The 17,955-nt window shown below is 43.9% G+C and overlaps 1 protein-coding gene across 1 annotated transcript in view; it reads left to right on the forward strand.

Moving 5' to 3' along the window:
- The window catches only part of lrrk1 (leucine-rich repeat kinase 1), an 87,778-nt gene that overhangs the window by 18,284 nt on the left and 51,539 nt on the right, over positions 1-17,955 (forward strand). Inside the window, exons 8-15 of the mRNA XM_083662224.1 lie at positions 704-867; positions 1,195-1,332; positions 2,833-2,945; positions 4,106-4,176; positions 5,431-5,560; positions 9,709-9,821; positions 11,334-11,548; positions 16,262-16,426. Of these exons, the coding sequence (XP_083518350.1) occupies positions 704-867; positions 1,195-1,332; positions 2,833-2,945; positions 4,106-4,176; positions 5,431-5,560; positions 9,709-9,821; positions 11,334-11,548; positions 16,262-16,426 (1,109 nt within the window). The remainder of the gene's footprint in view (positions 1-703; positions 868-1,194; positions 1,333-2,832; positions 2,946-4,105; positions 4,177-5,430; positions 5,561-9,708; positions 9,822-11,333; positions 11,549-16,261; positions 16,427-17,955) is intronic.

Genomic DNA, 17,955 nt, shown 5'->3' on the forward strand with positions numbered 1-17,955 from the left:
TCAGGATTGGTCAATGTCCCACATTCCTGAACCAGCCATATAAATAAAGATGACGTTTGGGCCCTGAAGTCCAAGTGGTTTTCAAGAAATACAGAATGGCCACTTTGTACTGGGACAATATTGCAATACAAATCTTTTCTGAGGAAAGTCAGAATGGAGGGGGTTCTGGTGCCGCAGCTCAGCCGCTACACGGCCCAGCCTGCTCAACTGGCCCGCGCAGTTGGGCAATAGACCCTTCTCACGGGGGCCATTTTGTGTCGGAAAGGCAGGGTCAACACAGGTGCAAGCAAAACACTAATGAGGGTTTCCAACTTCCAATCATGGAAATTGGAAACCCTCATTAGTGTTTTGCTTGCATCTGTGTTTACCCTGCCTGACAAAATGGCCCCCGTGAAAAGGGTCTATCGCACGCCACGCCGTGCCAAGCCACGTCATTTCGCTCTCCATTTATAGGCTGGGGAGATGTAGTGGTTCTAAATCTGTTTGTTTGTTCTATTGAGTGTGTTCAACAACATCCGTTTCACCAGGTCGTGTCACAAATGTGAGTTTTCGTCTTGCTTTTTAAGAGAGAGAAAATAATATAAATCTCAGGAAGGGCAGTTGATTAAAAAAAATATATATATAATATTTTACCCCCCCCCCCCCCCATGTAAATATGGGACGGTCCCTTATTGTGTTCTCCCTCTCTCCTCCACCCTGTCAGCTACTAACTGGATCGGCCTGCGTAAGCTGGAGGAGCTGGACGTGTCTGATAACTGTCTGAGCAGCCTGCCTGCTCCCATCATGCACTGCTTCAAGTCCCTGCGCCTCCTCAACGCCTGCAGGAACAGACTCAACACCTTCCCCGACCCCTGGGCCTGTCCGCTGGTAACAAACCACACTGACATTCAAATACATTAAGGCAGAAGATCGTTTGTCATGTTGTGAATAATCGCTGTTGAATAAAGTTTTGATTTTGTGATCCGCGGTAAATCCCGAACTGGAGTGAACTGAGTGTACTTTGTGACTGGATTGAGCTCTGAAGTGCATCTAGTCTACTAAAGCTGCACTTTACAACCTGGGTGTGATTGATCTTTTTGCAAATAAGTTCAGCCAATGAGTGATGTGAATTTAGTCAGAGGCTACAGTGTGTGTAGTGTGTGTAGTGTGATGTTCTAAGCGTATACTGTAACACACCCTATCCTTCCCATGCAGAAGCAATGCAAAGCCTCTTCCAATGTGATCGAGAGTCTTCCCAACACCATCTCCATCTTCTGGAGGAATCAGCTGCAGGAGGTGGACTTCTCTGACAACCACCTGAAGGAGCTGCCCTCATATATATTTGAGCTGGAGGTATTTATGAGCATGGGATTTTGAGAGATTTGAGACATCTGCAATACAATAATCGATCCTATAATAGGAATGAGAAGTGTCCGTGTGTGCGTGCGTGCGAGTGAGCAGAATTTCGGCCGGCCACAGCTATGCCGTTTTATGACATCACCTAATGATGATGTCATCAGTGATGTCATCGGTTCACCCTCGATGTCTCCCACGCTACGCTCATTCTCATTCTATAAATGAAAGTGGAACAGTTGGGAGTCTACTCGGCTGGTTGGAGTCGGAGACAGGCAATAGATCTTTATTGACAAACGCTGAACTGAAAAACAAAAGATGCACCAATCAGAACAATTATATCAGTCGTCATTACTGTCCTCAAATTGTCGGTTACAAAGGCGCTTTCCTGACTGTTTCACTTTAAAGTGTCTGGTCTGGACCTTGTTAGATATTCTCAACCCCCCCCGCATACACACACACGCACACACACGCACACGCACACACACACACACACACACACACACACACACACACACACACGCGCGCACACACACACACACACACACACACACACACACACACACACACACACACACACACACACACACACACACACACGTCGTGACGACACACTCACACTCATATTTCTGTCTTCTCTTAAGACGCCTCAAGATGGCACTGTTGCAATGCTGTGTGCGATACTTTGGTCAGTGACTTGACTGTCTTGTTCTGCAGTCTTATAGAATTTAAAGCAGCAGATTTGGTTCTCTAGGTGAGATTTAGAAATATTTTTCTATAATATAGATAATATATAATATATTATAATATATAGATAATATATAATATAAACGTATAAACGTATATAGAAATACGTTTTGCTTCACTGACAATACGAATGTAGAGAAAAGGATGATCATACTATAGGTAAAGGAATGCAGCCGGTGTTTGGGGGACTGTCCCCCAGTAGATCTTGGTGTTCCACTCAATATGAGTGATAGTCGACCACTGGCTTTATACTGAACGAGTCCTTTAGTAATAAGAAGTTATTATTCTATGACCTTGTAGATTCTTACATTTAAAACTTCACAGTAAATATAATCACAGCTCTTTTAGCCAGATTAACTGTCGGAAATATTACAGGCGAGCGACCACATATAATATTCATCCACTGCGCTCAGTGATTTTAGCTGTGCACACTCTGGCAACGTCTGAAAGTAGTCCCAGGTAGTTGTATGTTGTTGAACATGTTATTATCTATCATATTTTGTGTAAATTTGTAGAAAACGTCTACGCAAAGCTGCCAGACACTTGGATGATTTTTGTGTCTTATGTTTTATTAGGCTACTTAACGAATGGGCCAATCACCCCAAAACTTATTTTTCTTCTTCTTCCTTCTTTTGGAAATTAAAACATGAACAGATAGTTGAAAATAATCTCCGCTCCTCTGCCCCCCCTCCCCCTCCCCCTCCCCCTCCCCCTCCCCCTCCCCCTCCCCCTCCCCCTCCCCCTCCCTGCCAGGCTCTCGTCTCCTTGAGGCTGTGTGGGAATCAGATTGCGACTCTCCCAACCCCCAATAAGTGGAAATGCTCCAAGCTCAGAACCCTTGACCTTTCCAGGAACCAGTTGGGCAAGTAAGTCCAATTGCTTGTATATCTGCTCTGTAGCTCTGCTGTTACTGAACAGACCCAGCCATTCTCCACAGTGTGTTCACTTCACTCATCACTTTACGGAGCAGTCAACTTTTCTGCCCATGATGTGAACCAGCTTTTGAGAAAGTTTGTATTAAAGTGTTGTTCAACCAATTTCATCATATATCAGTGTCAGCCTGTCTGTGTTGTTGTTATTATCATCCTTGTAGATTTTAGTGTCCTAATATAAAGATATTGAATATCAGCACAAAATAACTGCTATCAGCAGCTTTGGTCCGCAAAATATCGGTTTCAGTATTGGCCTCCGATGACCGATATTGGTTGAACCCTGGATCTACCGGCTTGAATGATTGAATAATTTGTCAAACATTTCGAAACATTTCTGCTGATGCAGTTATGAGTCAGCGATCCACTTTTTTTTTATGTCAACTCGGTTGCAACAAATATTGTCGGCCCAAGAAATCATCTAGTGAACTAAACACAAGCTGACAAAGTGTTGAAGCAAGCTTTACAAGGTTTTGACAAAAAGAAGACTTTTGCTATTTCTACTTCAGGGATTTATTGTTTGGCATTGCTTAATTTGCTTATTTCTGGTTGGTGTATGTGACTGGCCAATAGCAACATATCTATTGTAAGTCACTTTTTGTCCCTGTTTCACATCTGTGTTGAACATTCATTCAGCAACATATTTACATGTATTTCATTGGACATAATTTGTGCCCATATAGGCCCATGCAAACTTTCTCAAAAAATGAATACGGTTCGGACATGACGTGCACCAAAGGCGGCGTTTCACATCACCGTAGTCTCTGTAGGAGTTTTGAATAATAATTGGATCTTAAGCCATCAACTGAAGAGAGAAAATGAAATTACAAGGTTTTAACATCTCGACTGTACAGAAAGTGTCTAGGAAACATCCTGGGGAGACATTATGACATGCCGAGATTCAAAACAGCCGTCGGTTGACGGTAATTTGGCCTTTGTAGTCATAAATCTGTCTAGACGTTTGAATCCCCTTAAATCCCAAAACACAAGTTACCAGCACTACAGTTTAGAGATGATCGCTGTTGCTGTTGACGGTATCTTTCATATTGCATTGACATCAGTGGACTTGTTTTATGTTTTTTTATTGTGTACTTTAGAACAGAGGAGGGCTCCAAATCCAGGAGGCTGGCCTTCCTGACTACATGGAACAGGAGAGACCCAGACCCAGGTGGGCTACACTGATTACTGCTTTGGATACACACAAGAACATTTTGAGTCTGAGTGTACAATTAAAGATAACACGCATTTGGCTGATGTTTACTGCCTTGCCACTGAAAACATTTCAGACAGGCATCGGAGAGGACGTCCTGTCCCATCAGGACCTGGGTTAGACCCGTTAGTTTGCCAATGTTGTCCTTTTATTAAAAAATCAGATGATAATAGATTTGGTCCAGTCAGTGCCGTCCACCTCCGATATGATGGATAATGATGCAGTTTGATTTTGATCAGATTTTTGATCAGGATTTTCTGCCCTTCCAATAATACAATTACCGTAAATTCCGGACTATAAGCCGCGGCTTTTTCCCCGTTTTTTGGGCTTTTTTGGCCCCTGCGGCTTATAGTCCGGTGCGGCTTATCTATGGATTAAAAAAAAAAAAAAAAAAAATCTCTTTTTTAGCACTCTTTCTAACTATAAATCCACTTCTGTTTTAATTTCCTCTCTTGCCCTCTTTTCACCACACCGCGGACACTGTGTGCACTGTAAAAAAAAACACAGGTGGTGTTGTGTTATGTTGTTTTGTTGAAATGTTAATAAATGGGAGCTTCCTCAAACAGCCATCTCTTTCCCGACAATCCCCTCTGTGCATGAACCCTTACATATGGTAATTAAACATAAAAAAAAAAAAATAATAATAATACCATTAAAACACCCGCGGCTTATAGTCCGGTGCGGCTTATATATGTAGCAAACAGGCAATTTTGCAGGTGCGGCTTATACTCCGGTGCGGCTTATAGTGCGGAATTTACGGTATACGGAAAACAAAACACTGAACACTTTTTGGCAAAGGGGCATCTGGGTAGTGTAGAGGTAAAAGCAAGCGATTGCCTACCACGGGGGAGACCCGTGTAACCCCTCGCTGTCAGGTGACAAGAAGCGGCTGGCAACCGACTGCACATGTATCGGAGGAAGCAGGTGCTAGTCTATAACTCTCCACCAGATCGCAGAGCGGGTGGAGCAACGGCCGGGACAGCAGGGGGAATTGGCCAAGTACAATTGGGGAGAACGGGAGAAAAACAGAAAAAAATAAAATATATATATATTGACATAAATTATCGGCTGTATGGCCTTGAAAACCCATATTGCTCAAGCCATTGGTCCATAACGCAGTTAGTGTATGAGTTGAACTGTATCTGCCGGTACTTGCTCTGTGTGTGTGTTACTGTACCCTGTCCCTCAGCATGGCTCTCTCTCTCTTGGCAGTGTGTCCTATTGAGTTTCCCCTGATTCTGCGGGATTCACTGGAAGTGCTTTTCTTGAACGACAACCAGCTGGAGTGCGTCCCCCAGTCGCTGTGTGGCCTGCACAGCCTCACCGAGCTCTACCTCTCCAAGTGAGTCCAGCCGTTTACCAGCCAGCCTCTGCCTCCCTCCCCATTTTCCCTCCACTCATCCATATCAACACGGCATGGAATCTGTCTCTGTGCTGCTGTGGGGGAACAGTGCTGATGATGAAATCAGTCTCTGTGCTGTGGGGGAACACTGCTGATGATGAAATCAGTCTCTGTGCTGTGGGGGAACAGTGCTGATGATGAAATCAGTCTCTGTGCTGTGGGGGAACAGTGCTGATGATGAAATCAGTCTCTGTGCTGTGGGGGAACAGTGCTGATGATGAAATCAGTCTCTGTGGGGGAACAGTGTTGATGATGAAATCAGTCTAGTACTGATGATGAAATCAGTCTCTGTGGGGGAACACTGCTGATGATGAAATCAGTCTAGTATTGATGATGAAATCTGTCTCTGTGGGGGAACAGTGCTGATGATGAAATCTGTCCCTGTGGGGGAACAGTGTTGATGATGAAATCAGTCTAGTGCTGATGATGAAATCCGTCTCTGTGCTGTGGAGGAACAGTGCTGATGATGAAATCTGTCCTTGTGCTGTGGGGGAACAGTGTTGATGATGAAATCAGTCCCTGTGGGGGAACAGTGCTGATGAGGAAATCTGTCTCTGTGCTGTGGGGGAACAGTGTTGATGATGAAATCAGTCTAGTACTGATGATGAAATCTGTCTCTGTGGGGGAACAGTGCTGATGATGAAATCTGTCTCTGTGCTGTGGGGGAACAGTGTTGATGATGAAATCAGTCCCTGTGGGGGAACAGTGCTGATGAGGAAATCTGTCTCTGTGCTGTGGGGGAACAGTGTTGATGATGAAATCAGTCTAGTACTGATGATGAAATCTGTCTCTGTGGGGGAACAGTGCTGATGATGAAATCTGTCCCTGTGGGGGAACAGTGTTGATGATGAAATCAGTCTAGTGCTGATGATGAAATCCGTCTCTGTGCTGTGGGGGAACAGTGTTGATGATGAAATCAGTCTAGTACTGATGATGAAATCTGTCTCTGTGCTGTGGGGGAACAGTGCTGATGATGAAATCTGTCTCTGTGCTGTGGGGGAACAGTGCTGATGATGAAATATGTCTCTGTGGGGGAACAGTGCTGATGATGAAATCAGTCTAGTACTGATGATGAAATCTGTCTCTGTGGGGGAACAGTGCTGATGATGAAATCAGTCTCTGTGCTGTAGGGGAACAGTGCTTATGATGACAATTACTAGTATTCTAGTCTAGGGATGCACCAATTTGATCGATACCGATATTACCGATATTAACATTGCTGTTATGGCCGATAACAAATATTTTCCGATGTCGATATGATGGCTTTCTTTATTTCCAAGACATTTGGAAAAGCCCATAAATCATAGATTGACCACATTGTTTCTTCTCAATATGAAAATTCCGGCAGATATATTAACATTGCTGTTATTTGGCTCATCAGACCGATACCGGTATGATTGCCGATATATCGTGAATTCCTAATACTAGTAATTAAAGTGGTTGTCTGTGTGGGTTTTTGTGTGGGGTTTTTTTGGGGGGGGGAACTGGGGGGATAGTTTTGTCTCCATCTTTGTTGGTATTACCAACAGATTTAAGCGATCATTGCTCTGGTGCTACTTTCTGCACTGCTCTTCCCAGAGATCACCTGTAAATCCAACGGTGTGTCCAGCACGGTGCGTCTGTAGGTGGCGCTCTTTTCGTTGTCTGTTCGTTCAGCCAGGTTATCCACTAACTACCCACCCAGTTCTTCCTTTTATTCCGAATGCACACATCACTACCTGTGCGTCAGAGAGGATGTTTCCCAGGGAAGCGCTAGCAGACTGTTTAGAGCAGCAGATGGAAAAGCTTTCACGAAACTGGCAAGCGGTTGAATCAGTGTTGTGTTATATATAAATCAGTGATAGAGAGTAGCAAAAGGGACATTTATAAATACATTTAATGGAAGATTAGACCAATATTGGCAAGAGCTACAGAGGACCATGGAAGTTGTCTTTTTAGGGTGGACGTGAAGTGATCTATCTGGGACTTGACTTTGATCCGAGGAGTACCCAGGCTTTTCTCTGTACAATTTTAATGGCCACACTTACCTGAAAGTGACTGCGCCCTGAAGTACCTACATTTAATGACTGGGTCGTAACAGAGAATATATATTTTTAATGGAAAGACTTACCTTTTCGGTGAGACTAAAAAAGGACACATTTGTGTACTAAGGATTGGGGAAAAGTGGATTGAGTTATATAACCCCTTTAAGACGAGACTTTTAATAAACTATTTTTTCTCCTTTTGTTAAATTAGTGATTCACTATCAGAGCATCCTGTCTGTTTTTAGTTTATTTGTCGTATTTGCGCATGCGTATGCATGGATGAGAGGGCTGTGAATCTTTACTGGCCTCACGATTCGATTCGATTACAATTCCTTCAGAGGGCTACGATTCGATTCGATTACGATTATCGATGCATCTCGATGCATCTTAAATAGATACATCACTTTTTTTCCCCAATACATGATTTATTTTTTCTCACTTTTTTTTCTCACTGTGTGGCTACTTTTAAAATAAAAGTGCATTTGGAATTGCATTGTATTATGATCCAAATAAACAACTGCATGTACTTCCATTATATTTTATTCGATTATTAAAAAAATAAAAAAATAAATTGATTTTTGACATTTGTGAATCGATGCAGAATCGTGCACGTCGGCATCGCGATGCATCTTATAATCGATTATTTTTGACACCCCTAATGGATGAGAGGGTGGATGGAGTGTGTGAAAATAGACAGGAAGAGAGTATGGATATATGCATGCCATGGCTATACATTAAAATGTATTGTCTGAGCTGAAGTGATTGTGCAGTAACTGATCTGCTGACTTTTCCAAATAAAAAGATCATAAAAAAAAGAAGAGAAGATTACTTTAACATGCCGTGACGAGAGATGGCTTAAGTTTGAGACGTCTTGAAAATGTAGCTGAGCTGGTATGTGGTGGTGTGTAGTAGTGTGTAGTGTGTGTAGTGGTGTGTAGTGTGTAGTAGTGGTGTGTAGTGTGCTGGTATGTGGTCCCGCCCGCCTGGTGCAGCTGTCTGCAGCTGGTGTATCCATGCAGCAGCAGCAGATGGGTCAGCTCACACTGCTCTGCTGTCACAGAGATGGAAAGATTCTGGACCATGTCCTTGGATCCACTCTGCTGCAGCGCTGCCAAAAAGGGATTTCTCGCCATCGCCGAGACACAGCGCTTCTCAAAGCGGGATCATTCCAGGGCCCCCATGAAGTGTTTTTACAAGCTTCCAGGGCTCCTTAGGGAAGTGAAGAATACTTTAATTTCACTGCAATTGAATTCACTAGACTCCACCCCCCCCACCCCCCCAATTGGAGACTGTATGACTGTATGTATACAGTGTAGACAGTTCTACAAATCGGTGCTAAATGAACAATTACAATTTTCCCGTAAGATTCCCTGGGACTTACTCTTATCAAATGGTGGTCCGTGGTGCTAATGTAGGGTTGTCAAAAGTATCGATAGTATCGGAAAGTATCAATACTGAAAACTTAAATCGGATACAATACTCATTTGCAACAAGTATCGATACTGAAAATTTGAACCGGATACAATACTCATTTGCAACAGGTATCGATAGTATTGAAAGTATCAATACTACAAATTTGAGATGGATACAATACTCATTTGCAACAGTTTTGATACCATCAGTGCTTTCTTTTAATGAAAAATCACTGATTTTTCCCTCCCCATCATTGGTGGGTATCTGTTGCTTCAACAAGCTAAAGGTGTTCGATGACTAGAGCAGCGCTAATCTGCTGTCTAAATTCAAAGTTTGATCAGGCTTAGATTATGGAGAAGTGTGCGTCTGTCCGTCCATCTGTCTAAACTTTATTTTTATGCCTCTTGATGTGTCATCATCCCCCCTTCCCGTGGTATTGAAAAAAGTATCGACTCGAGTATCGATATTTTCCTGGGTATCGGTATCGAAGTAGAAATTCTAGTATCGTGACATCCCTAGTCTAATGCTTGTGTCTATTTGGGAGTGTTTTTCCATCTGATTGATTCTATGTAAACTGTTGGCTGTGAACTTGCCATCCTTACTTAATGAACTTAACCTTGATCCACGCTGTCTCTCATGTTATGACAACAGTAATCCGACAATCCGGGAGCTCCCAGTAGAGCTTGGTCAGCTCTCCAACCTGTGGCAGCTGGACATCGAAGATCTGAACATCACCAACGTCCCTCAAGAGGTCAGGAAAGAAGGTACACTAACCCTAATCCAGCCTGCATGTTGATATATGGCACACACACACACACACACACGCACACGCACACGCACACACACACACACACACACACACACACACACACACACACACACGCACACACACACACACACACAAAACATTCCAAGATTCAAAAGGGATCTTGGCTAACCAGTTAATTGCCTCCACTAATTAAAGCTGCATTGGGGCGTGTGTCCGTATAGTGGTTTTATGCGGTGTGGAGAGGGGGGGGGAACCGGGGGGGCTGACATGGAAAAAGCGCTGCCTGGAGTGCTTTTGTGGAGGGAATGAGGAAATGAAAAGGCGGAGCATGATAGCGTCACCTGCTGCTAGCTCACTATACCAGCCGGTTAGCACTTCTAGCAGACAGTACAGTGTTGTGGAACAAGCAAGGCTTACCAGATATTTTCAATACATGTCCAGTATCTTGATCACTGTTACAATAACGTAAATTCACTGATTCCCATGTCCGCCAGCACTTTCACTTTCTCCATATTTGTTATCGGTATGGGAAATGGCCAGTGTGTCGTCACGATTGGTCGGCTGGAAAAAGCGATTCACGTCACCCGGCGAAGAGTTGAACATTTCTAAAAAAATTTAAGCGCCCTGCTCTGAGGGGGGGAGGAAGGGGCGGATGGACTCTGACTGCAGCACTTTTCTGGAGCGGCCGCCTTTTCTGTGCCTTGCAGCCACTTCCTGTTGCCTTTAATGAGAAAAAGGGCACTGGTGCTCAGGGAAAAAAACACTATATGGACACTCAGCCTTAGGCTACTTCCTGCTTGGTGGCACCAAGTGGCAGTGAGGAATAAATGTTTGAATTTTTGGAGGTTTGATGGGCTTCATGACCCAGAATATAATGTGACAGTAAGGGGGCGCTCCATGTCTTCGCCTCATACGATTGGTGGAAGTTTATTCTTACCTAGTGCAGCTTTAAGGCCTCGTGACTACTTCAGAAATCGAGGTCCAACCATAGACATGAATAATATGGACATATCGATCCCATTAAATTTAGTTTCCCTGGCGGAGTTCAAACGGTGGGTGTCACCATCTTGATTTTTCGTCAGCAGAGTGGGAGGGAACGGGTTGAGTCACCTCACGTGAGATGGGAGTTTCCCAGAGCCGCAGCTCCGCCTGCTATTGGTCCGTGATCGGCAAGCTGCGCGATCACTGGACAGGCGATCTGTCAATCACCCCCTTTTCTATCATCTATTTTACTCCAAACGGGCGAGTTATATAAAAATGACATAGGCCAAAACCGTGTTTCACCCATAACTGGAAAGATGTTTAATCCTGTTACAAAGTCTGGCATTTTAACATGGGGGGGGGGGGCGGGGGGAAGCCTACTGCCCCCGCTGCCTAGTGGCCATTCGAGGAACTACAGCTTTTCAATTCACTTCCGCATCATCGGAGGGTAGGGTTGTGGGGCTTGCCCACTGGTTCCAACGGACTTAAAAAATAGATGCGACGTTGCTGCTGGTTTGTCTCCCAGGTCCTGCGGCGGTCTTGGCCTTCCTCCGGGCTCACCTTCGAAAGGCGGAGGCCTGCAAGCTGCTGAAGATGCTGGTGATTGGTCCTCCGCGGCAGGGCAAGACGGCCCTGCTGGACGCCCTGCAGACCGGCAAGACGTGCCCCTTTACCCCCGCAGAGCGCAGCATCTCCACCTCCACCTGGGAACTGGACAAACCCAACTCGGGCAAAGGCAACGTGAGGAACAGCACACGCTACGCACATACAGTACATTCAGTATATAGTCGAGAAAGGGTTAAACTGTGGCTGTTTCGACAACTCTTAAAGGGACAGCTCACCCTAAACTCCAAAATTACATATTTTTCCTCTCACCTGTAGTGCTATTTATCCATCTACATCGTTTTGGTGTGAGTTGCTGAGTTTTGGAGATATCAGATGTAGAGATGTCTGCCTTTTCTCCAATACAATGGAACTGGATGGCACTCGGCTTGTGCTGCTCAAAACGGCAAAAACATACATTTGGAAAACTCAACAGCAATGTCTCTTTCCAGAAATAATGACCCAGTTACCCAAGATAACACACACCTAGTTGTGAGCAGTTTCGTGTAGGAACTAACTAGTAGCTAGTGGGGGGTAGTTCGGTCTTAAGAAAATAGTTCCTACATGAAACTGCACACAACAAGGTTTGTGGATTATGTTGAATAACAGGGTCATGATTTCTAGAAAGAGACATTGCTGTTGAGTTTATCAAATGTATTTTTTGGCACTTTGAGCACCACAAGCCGAGTGCCATCCAGTTCCATTGTATTTGAGACGAGGCAGAAATTTCTAGGGCTGATATCTCCAAAACTCAGGCAACTAACACAAAACGATATAGATGGATAAATAGCACTGCAGGTGAGAGGGAATATATGTATTTTGGATTTTAGGGTGAGCTGTCCCTTTAACAACGAGAAGGGGAGCTCTGCTGTCTTTAAAATCCAGTTAATGATACGACTGTAGTAATGATACTACTGTAGCAGATCACAGCATTGATTAGTTTAAATAGTTACTTTCTGCTGTTATGCACCTTGTAAATGAAACGCATTACAAAGCACTAAGACAATTCAATTTCTTGTTCCCCTCTAAGACTTTTTTAAAAATATCTCACATTTTCCATGATGTTCGTGATTGCGTGCGACTGAATTCTATTATTTTCTCTGTCATTTTTATGAATGTTCTTTGTTCTCGGCTCTTTTTTGTTAACATTTCGCTGGAGGCAGAAATGAGAAAGGGGGAAAAATGAAACTGGTGGGAACGGCTTCATTAACACCGCCACTGAACCATTTGAATGTGGTTTAAAAATATGTCGTCTTCCTGGCAAACACTGACTCGTGTTTCCTACCTGGTGTGAGTCAGATCAGAGAGAAAGAGTCCTTTCACTCCTTTAGACAGACCTGTCTATGCAACCACAACACTCCCAGCCTTTTACCCTCTCTCTGTACAGGGTTCCCACACGTCATTGAAATCCTTGAAAGGGAGTGAGTTTGAGGGGGAGTGGGGGGAATCAATAACCTGACGCTGCCAGATGGACGGTATAGCTCCACATAGGTTTCACTAAACCAGTCGATCTGGGAATGAAGTCACCAGACCCGCTGACGGAGGCGGGCACTTTTTCCAAGCTATTTGGCAGGTGATTGGATGACCCATCTGTCTATCACCGCTGGTGGGTGTTAACTTCAACCAATCAGATCGCCGAAGGTGCCTGTGGATGATCTCCGTGGTATTCATTGATTGAGTCCTCACGGTCGTAAAGTCACCTTCGAAGCATTTAGTTAGATTATAACGAACTAGTTGTGTGGCTTAGCCTTCCCAAATGTTGAGGGTCGTTTTTTAGAATTTATTACAAAGAATTGGGAACGTTACATTCAATTTCATTCAGACTGCCTGTCACTTCCGCGGCGGCAGCCATGTTGACGAGTGAAAAGAACTACAAAGACCATGTACCCACTACTTGCCCAGACGAGCCTGAGCCCGCCTACGGCTGCCGCTGATTCGTCGGGCCGGCATGGTTCGACCAATCATCTTAACTGCCTGTGCATGACAAGATGGATACGTCGAGAGAATCTCTTTTGATCTCACGAGGTTATCCATCTTGCAAGCAAGGTTAGGGAATCAAGGCCTTAAAAGTTTTTGAAAATTATACATAAATAGACATGTGTCATTGGATTTATAGTGCTTGAATTTATATATTTTGTGCAAGAATAGAAATTGAAGTTTTGGCCTGGATAGTCATTGAAAAGTCCTTGAATTTGATGTTTAAGCCTGCCGGTACTTTTATACTGGCTCACTTTGAGGGGCACTCTGCACTGTCTGTGTTCCCAACGTGTCATTCTTTTTTAATTAATTTTCTTTTAATGGGCTGACAAGCTGATGTTATAAATTCCCTGATAATGTTCCACGTATATTATCTTAATTGGCCGTTATGACTTTAACTGGTGGTATCTCACGAGGGACGCTAGAAAGGAGCGTGTGAGATTTCTACTAATAATAATACTGATAAATAATTTGATTCACTCATAAGGAAAAGGAGAATGTAGTTAGAGGGAAGGTGCAGAGGAAAGAGGAGATTGTTTGAACATTATTTGTTGCCATTTGTGGAAAATAATGAATAAACTAGTGAAAAACCCTTCATTTGGCGACACTACAGCATCTCGCAGTTAAAATATGCAAATGTGATGGTGCAGCTGCATCGTTAACCTTGCGAGAGGCAAACACATGAAGGCTTTTTTTTTTTTTTCAGAAGACCGAGAGACACCTTGGAAGTGTTTTCATTCTTCTCATCACTTTATTTTTTTCTTGTCATCACTTTCCTTTAAGCTTTATTTATTCAGGGGAGAGTCTCACTGAGAGCAATGCTCTCTCTCTCTTTTTCAGCAGCGCCCTGTTCACATCCACAAACACATTCACACCTGGAAGCTGACCAGTACAACCACAGTCTGATCTGCTGGCCACTGAGGGCCTTGCTCAAGGGCACCTCAGTGGTGGTCGTAATGAGGGAGGGGCAAGCGCTGCTGTTCACTTCAGTCCTGCTTTCTCCAACTAATGACATCAGTCCTCTCAGCTAATGACATGGAAACACTTAGGCTCTTATTTCCTCACGTTTGGACGAGTGTAACTCCCTCTGTGTCCAGGCTACAACTCTTTCAAAATGCCTCAGTGATTTTACTGTGTCCAGGCTACAACTCATTCAAAATGCCTCAGTGATGCTACTGTGTCCAGGCTACAACTCATTCAAAATGACTGTAACTCCCTCTTGACATGCCTCAGTGATGCTACTGTGTCCAGGCTACAACTCATTCAAAAATGCAGCCTGTGGCTCCTGACCAGCTCTCTCTCACATCACCCTCATACTGGCCTCCTGCCGCTGGCTGCCAGTGCCACAGATATCTAATTTTAAATTACTCCTGATTACTTTGAAAGCTCTGTGAGGCCGAGCTCCTCTCTACAGAACTTCTGAAGCCACCACAGCACCACAGCAAGGCCACTCAGGTCCTCGGACCAAGACAATCCAGACTTAAAACAAGAGATGAGCGGTCCTTTTCAGTTGTAGCTCCAACGCTATGGCATCGCCTCCCTCTGTGTGTGAGACTGGCAGATTCACTTTCCATTTTTAAAACACTTCTTAAAACCTATTTATTGAACAGGCATTTTATTAATCTTGATCTCGTAGGCTTTTACTTGTAAGTACCTTTTTTTCCCACTTATTTTGAGTGTGAGTGCATTGAGAGTTATGCAAACCGGAGTTAAATTCCTTGTATGTGCACATATTTGGCCAATAAAACTGATTCTGAAGTACCTATATTGACTGCAGTGTTTCCCATACATAAAGGAATTTGTGGCAGGCCGCCACAATAATATTTTGACCGCCACAATAAGATGTTGACCAAATTTTTTTTTTTTTTTTTTTTTTTACAGTGCACCTGAACGTAACATGCAAGATATCCGCTGAATAAGTGTCCAATTCATTGTTCATGTCATTCTGGCCAATACTTCTGTTATAGCATTTCAGTCTGGAATATGGAATATCTTTCAATAATCTATGATTTAGCTGCTAAATTGTACCGCCATCTGCTCGCTACCCAGGCACTTATGTATGTACTTAACCCAACTAACTTAACCTAACTAACTATCCGGTGTGCACAACACTGTCAGCCTAAACTCCGGCTGACACCCCAAAAACCTACAATCCGCTACAGAAAAATGTATATTGTTTGTTTATTAACTGGCCCCTCGCCTTCTATCATTTCACGAAAGTGGCAAAGCAAGTTGAGTATCCCTGACCTATAGGGAGAAATTTAGTTTGTCATTGTAAACCCACAGCACAGTAATGATGACATGTTCTTCATAGATCTAGCCTTTTAATTTAGCTCTTAAGCTTTCTCAAAGTACACCAAATTCATGGATTTTACTTTAAAATGTTTAAAAAAATCTTGTGGGGGGGCATGCCTCCTAGGGGGTCTGTGGTCCCCCACCACAAATTCTCAAAATCCTGTGGGAAACACTGGACTGTCTCACTACTGGTCTGCACTTTATGTCCTGAACACTTTTTGCCCCTTCATCATTATTTTAACTGTTTTCATTTTTTTGTTTTAATTAGTTTGGTTGTCTCTTGCCTGGTTTCATCTATTTGTTTGTTTTGTTTTAAACTGCCTCCTGCTTGTATTTCCCGCTGTAAAGCACTTTGTAACTCTGGTTTTGAAAACTACTATACAAATAAAGTGTTACTTACTTACTTATTTACTTTCCCCGCCCAGATTTATCCTGCCGGTCCCGGGGATTGAACCGACGACCTTCCGGGTCGCACGCTCGCTTCTCTAACCTTTAGGCCACCATTGCCCCACAGATTGACATGTGTTTTGGCTTAACATCGTTGACTGGCGGTCTCTTCCTGTTCCTGTGTGCAAACAGAGAGACTCGGTGGCGTTCAACGTGTGGGACATCGGCGGCCCGGCGAGCATGTCGACGGTGAACCAGTGCTTCTTCACCGACAAGGCCCTGTACGTGATGATCTGGAACCTGGCTCTGGGAGAGGAGGCGGTCGCCAACCTGCAGACATGGCTGCTCAACATAGAGGTGACCCTCTCTCATGTGGATCTCATTAGGTCTGGTTGGGGTTAGGGGCGGGGGTTTAGTTGGGTTAGGGGCGGGGGTTTAGTTGGGTTAGTGGCGGGGGTTTAGTTGGGTTAGTGGCGGGGGTTAAGTTGGGTTAGGGGCGGGGGTTTAGTTGGGTTAGGGGTTTAGTTGGGTTAGGGGCAGGGGCAGGGTTTAGTTGGGTTAGGGGCTGGGGTTTAGTTGGGTTAGGGGCGGGGGTTTAGTTGGGTTGGGGGCAGGGGTTTAGTTGGGTTAGGGCCGGGGGTTTAGTTGGGTTAGGGGCTGGGGTTTAGTTGGGTTAGGGGCGGGGGTTTAGTTGGGTTAGGGCCGGGGGTTTAGTTGGGTTAGGGGCGTACACTTCAGAGGGCCCGGGTTAGAGCAGCAGTTGAGTCTCAGCGGGCCAGTAAAAGCAGGGTGTGACTTTGTGACTCAGAGACTTGTCACGTTTGTGTTTCCAGCAAGAGAGGGGAGGAGGCATCATGATTTACAGGAAAATGGGCTCCTCTGACCACATGAACCCACCGCAGCGTTGATGGATGTCGTCTAGAGGGAACCACCATGACGTGGGATGTTGAAACTGCGTTAGCTTTTTCATTTTGACATTTATTTGAAATGCTTCATTGAAGCATAATTGCCTTGGCTGTGTTTTCTAATGAGCCTTTTTTCTGAACCTCTCCAGGACCGTTTCTAAACTCCACATTGTTATTCTACTCTACAGTCCCATTGTAATTTACACGTCGGATTTGTGTGTTTTGCTGTCATTACGACATTTGGTTGTCATGGTAACAATGCAGGTGTGGGATTAAGGCCACATTCGCTCTCCAACAACTCTGGGTCGTAGTAGCAACACGCTAGTTAAACGAAAGCTCGGCTGTGGTTTATTCGGACTGTTTTTATGACGACATTTTCTTAGCCGCGTCGCAGAGCACATTTAGCCACGAGACGACGTCAGTCACTGCCATGCGGTGTCGGTGGTAACTCAGTGCAAAAGTAACATATTACATGTAATATATTACTTTTAGCAGTAACTCAGTAATATAACTTATTACTTACTGTATAGGATTTCAGTAATATTATACCAGTTACTTTCTCAAGTAACTCAAGTTACAAATTGAGTTACATTTGATCAAATCAAAGCACATATTTAAAAAAGATACAATCATTTCCTAATCAAACCTTGTGTTTTTATGCAAATAACCACTATAGATGACAATAACAAAGGGAAATAATAACATTTAGAATTTTGGATTGTTTACACTGACTTTAAGGCGGTTGACATTATTTTTTCGGGATGGTTCCGGGGCAGCGATGTCATTCTGCTGCTGCTGTTGTTTTGGTGAAAGTAATGCAAAAGTAGTGTAATAACGAGTAACGAGTTACTCTACACAGAAAGTGATATTGTAAAGTAACTTATTTTTTTTAAATGAAAGTACCGGTAACTAGTAATATGTAATATATCACATTTTGAAAGTAACTTGCCCAACACTGCTGCCATGGTACTCCTGGTGCTG

Source organism: Poromitra crassiceps (assembly GCF_964638095.1).
Source record: "Poromitra crassiceps genome assembly, chromosome: 28".
Lineage (NCBI taxonomy): Eukaryota > Metazoa > Chordata > Actinopteri > Beryciformes > Melamphaidae > Poromitra > Poromitra crassiceps.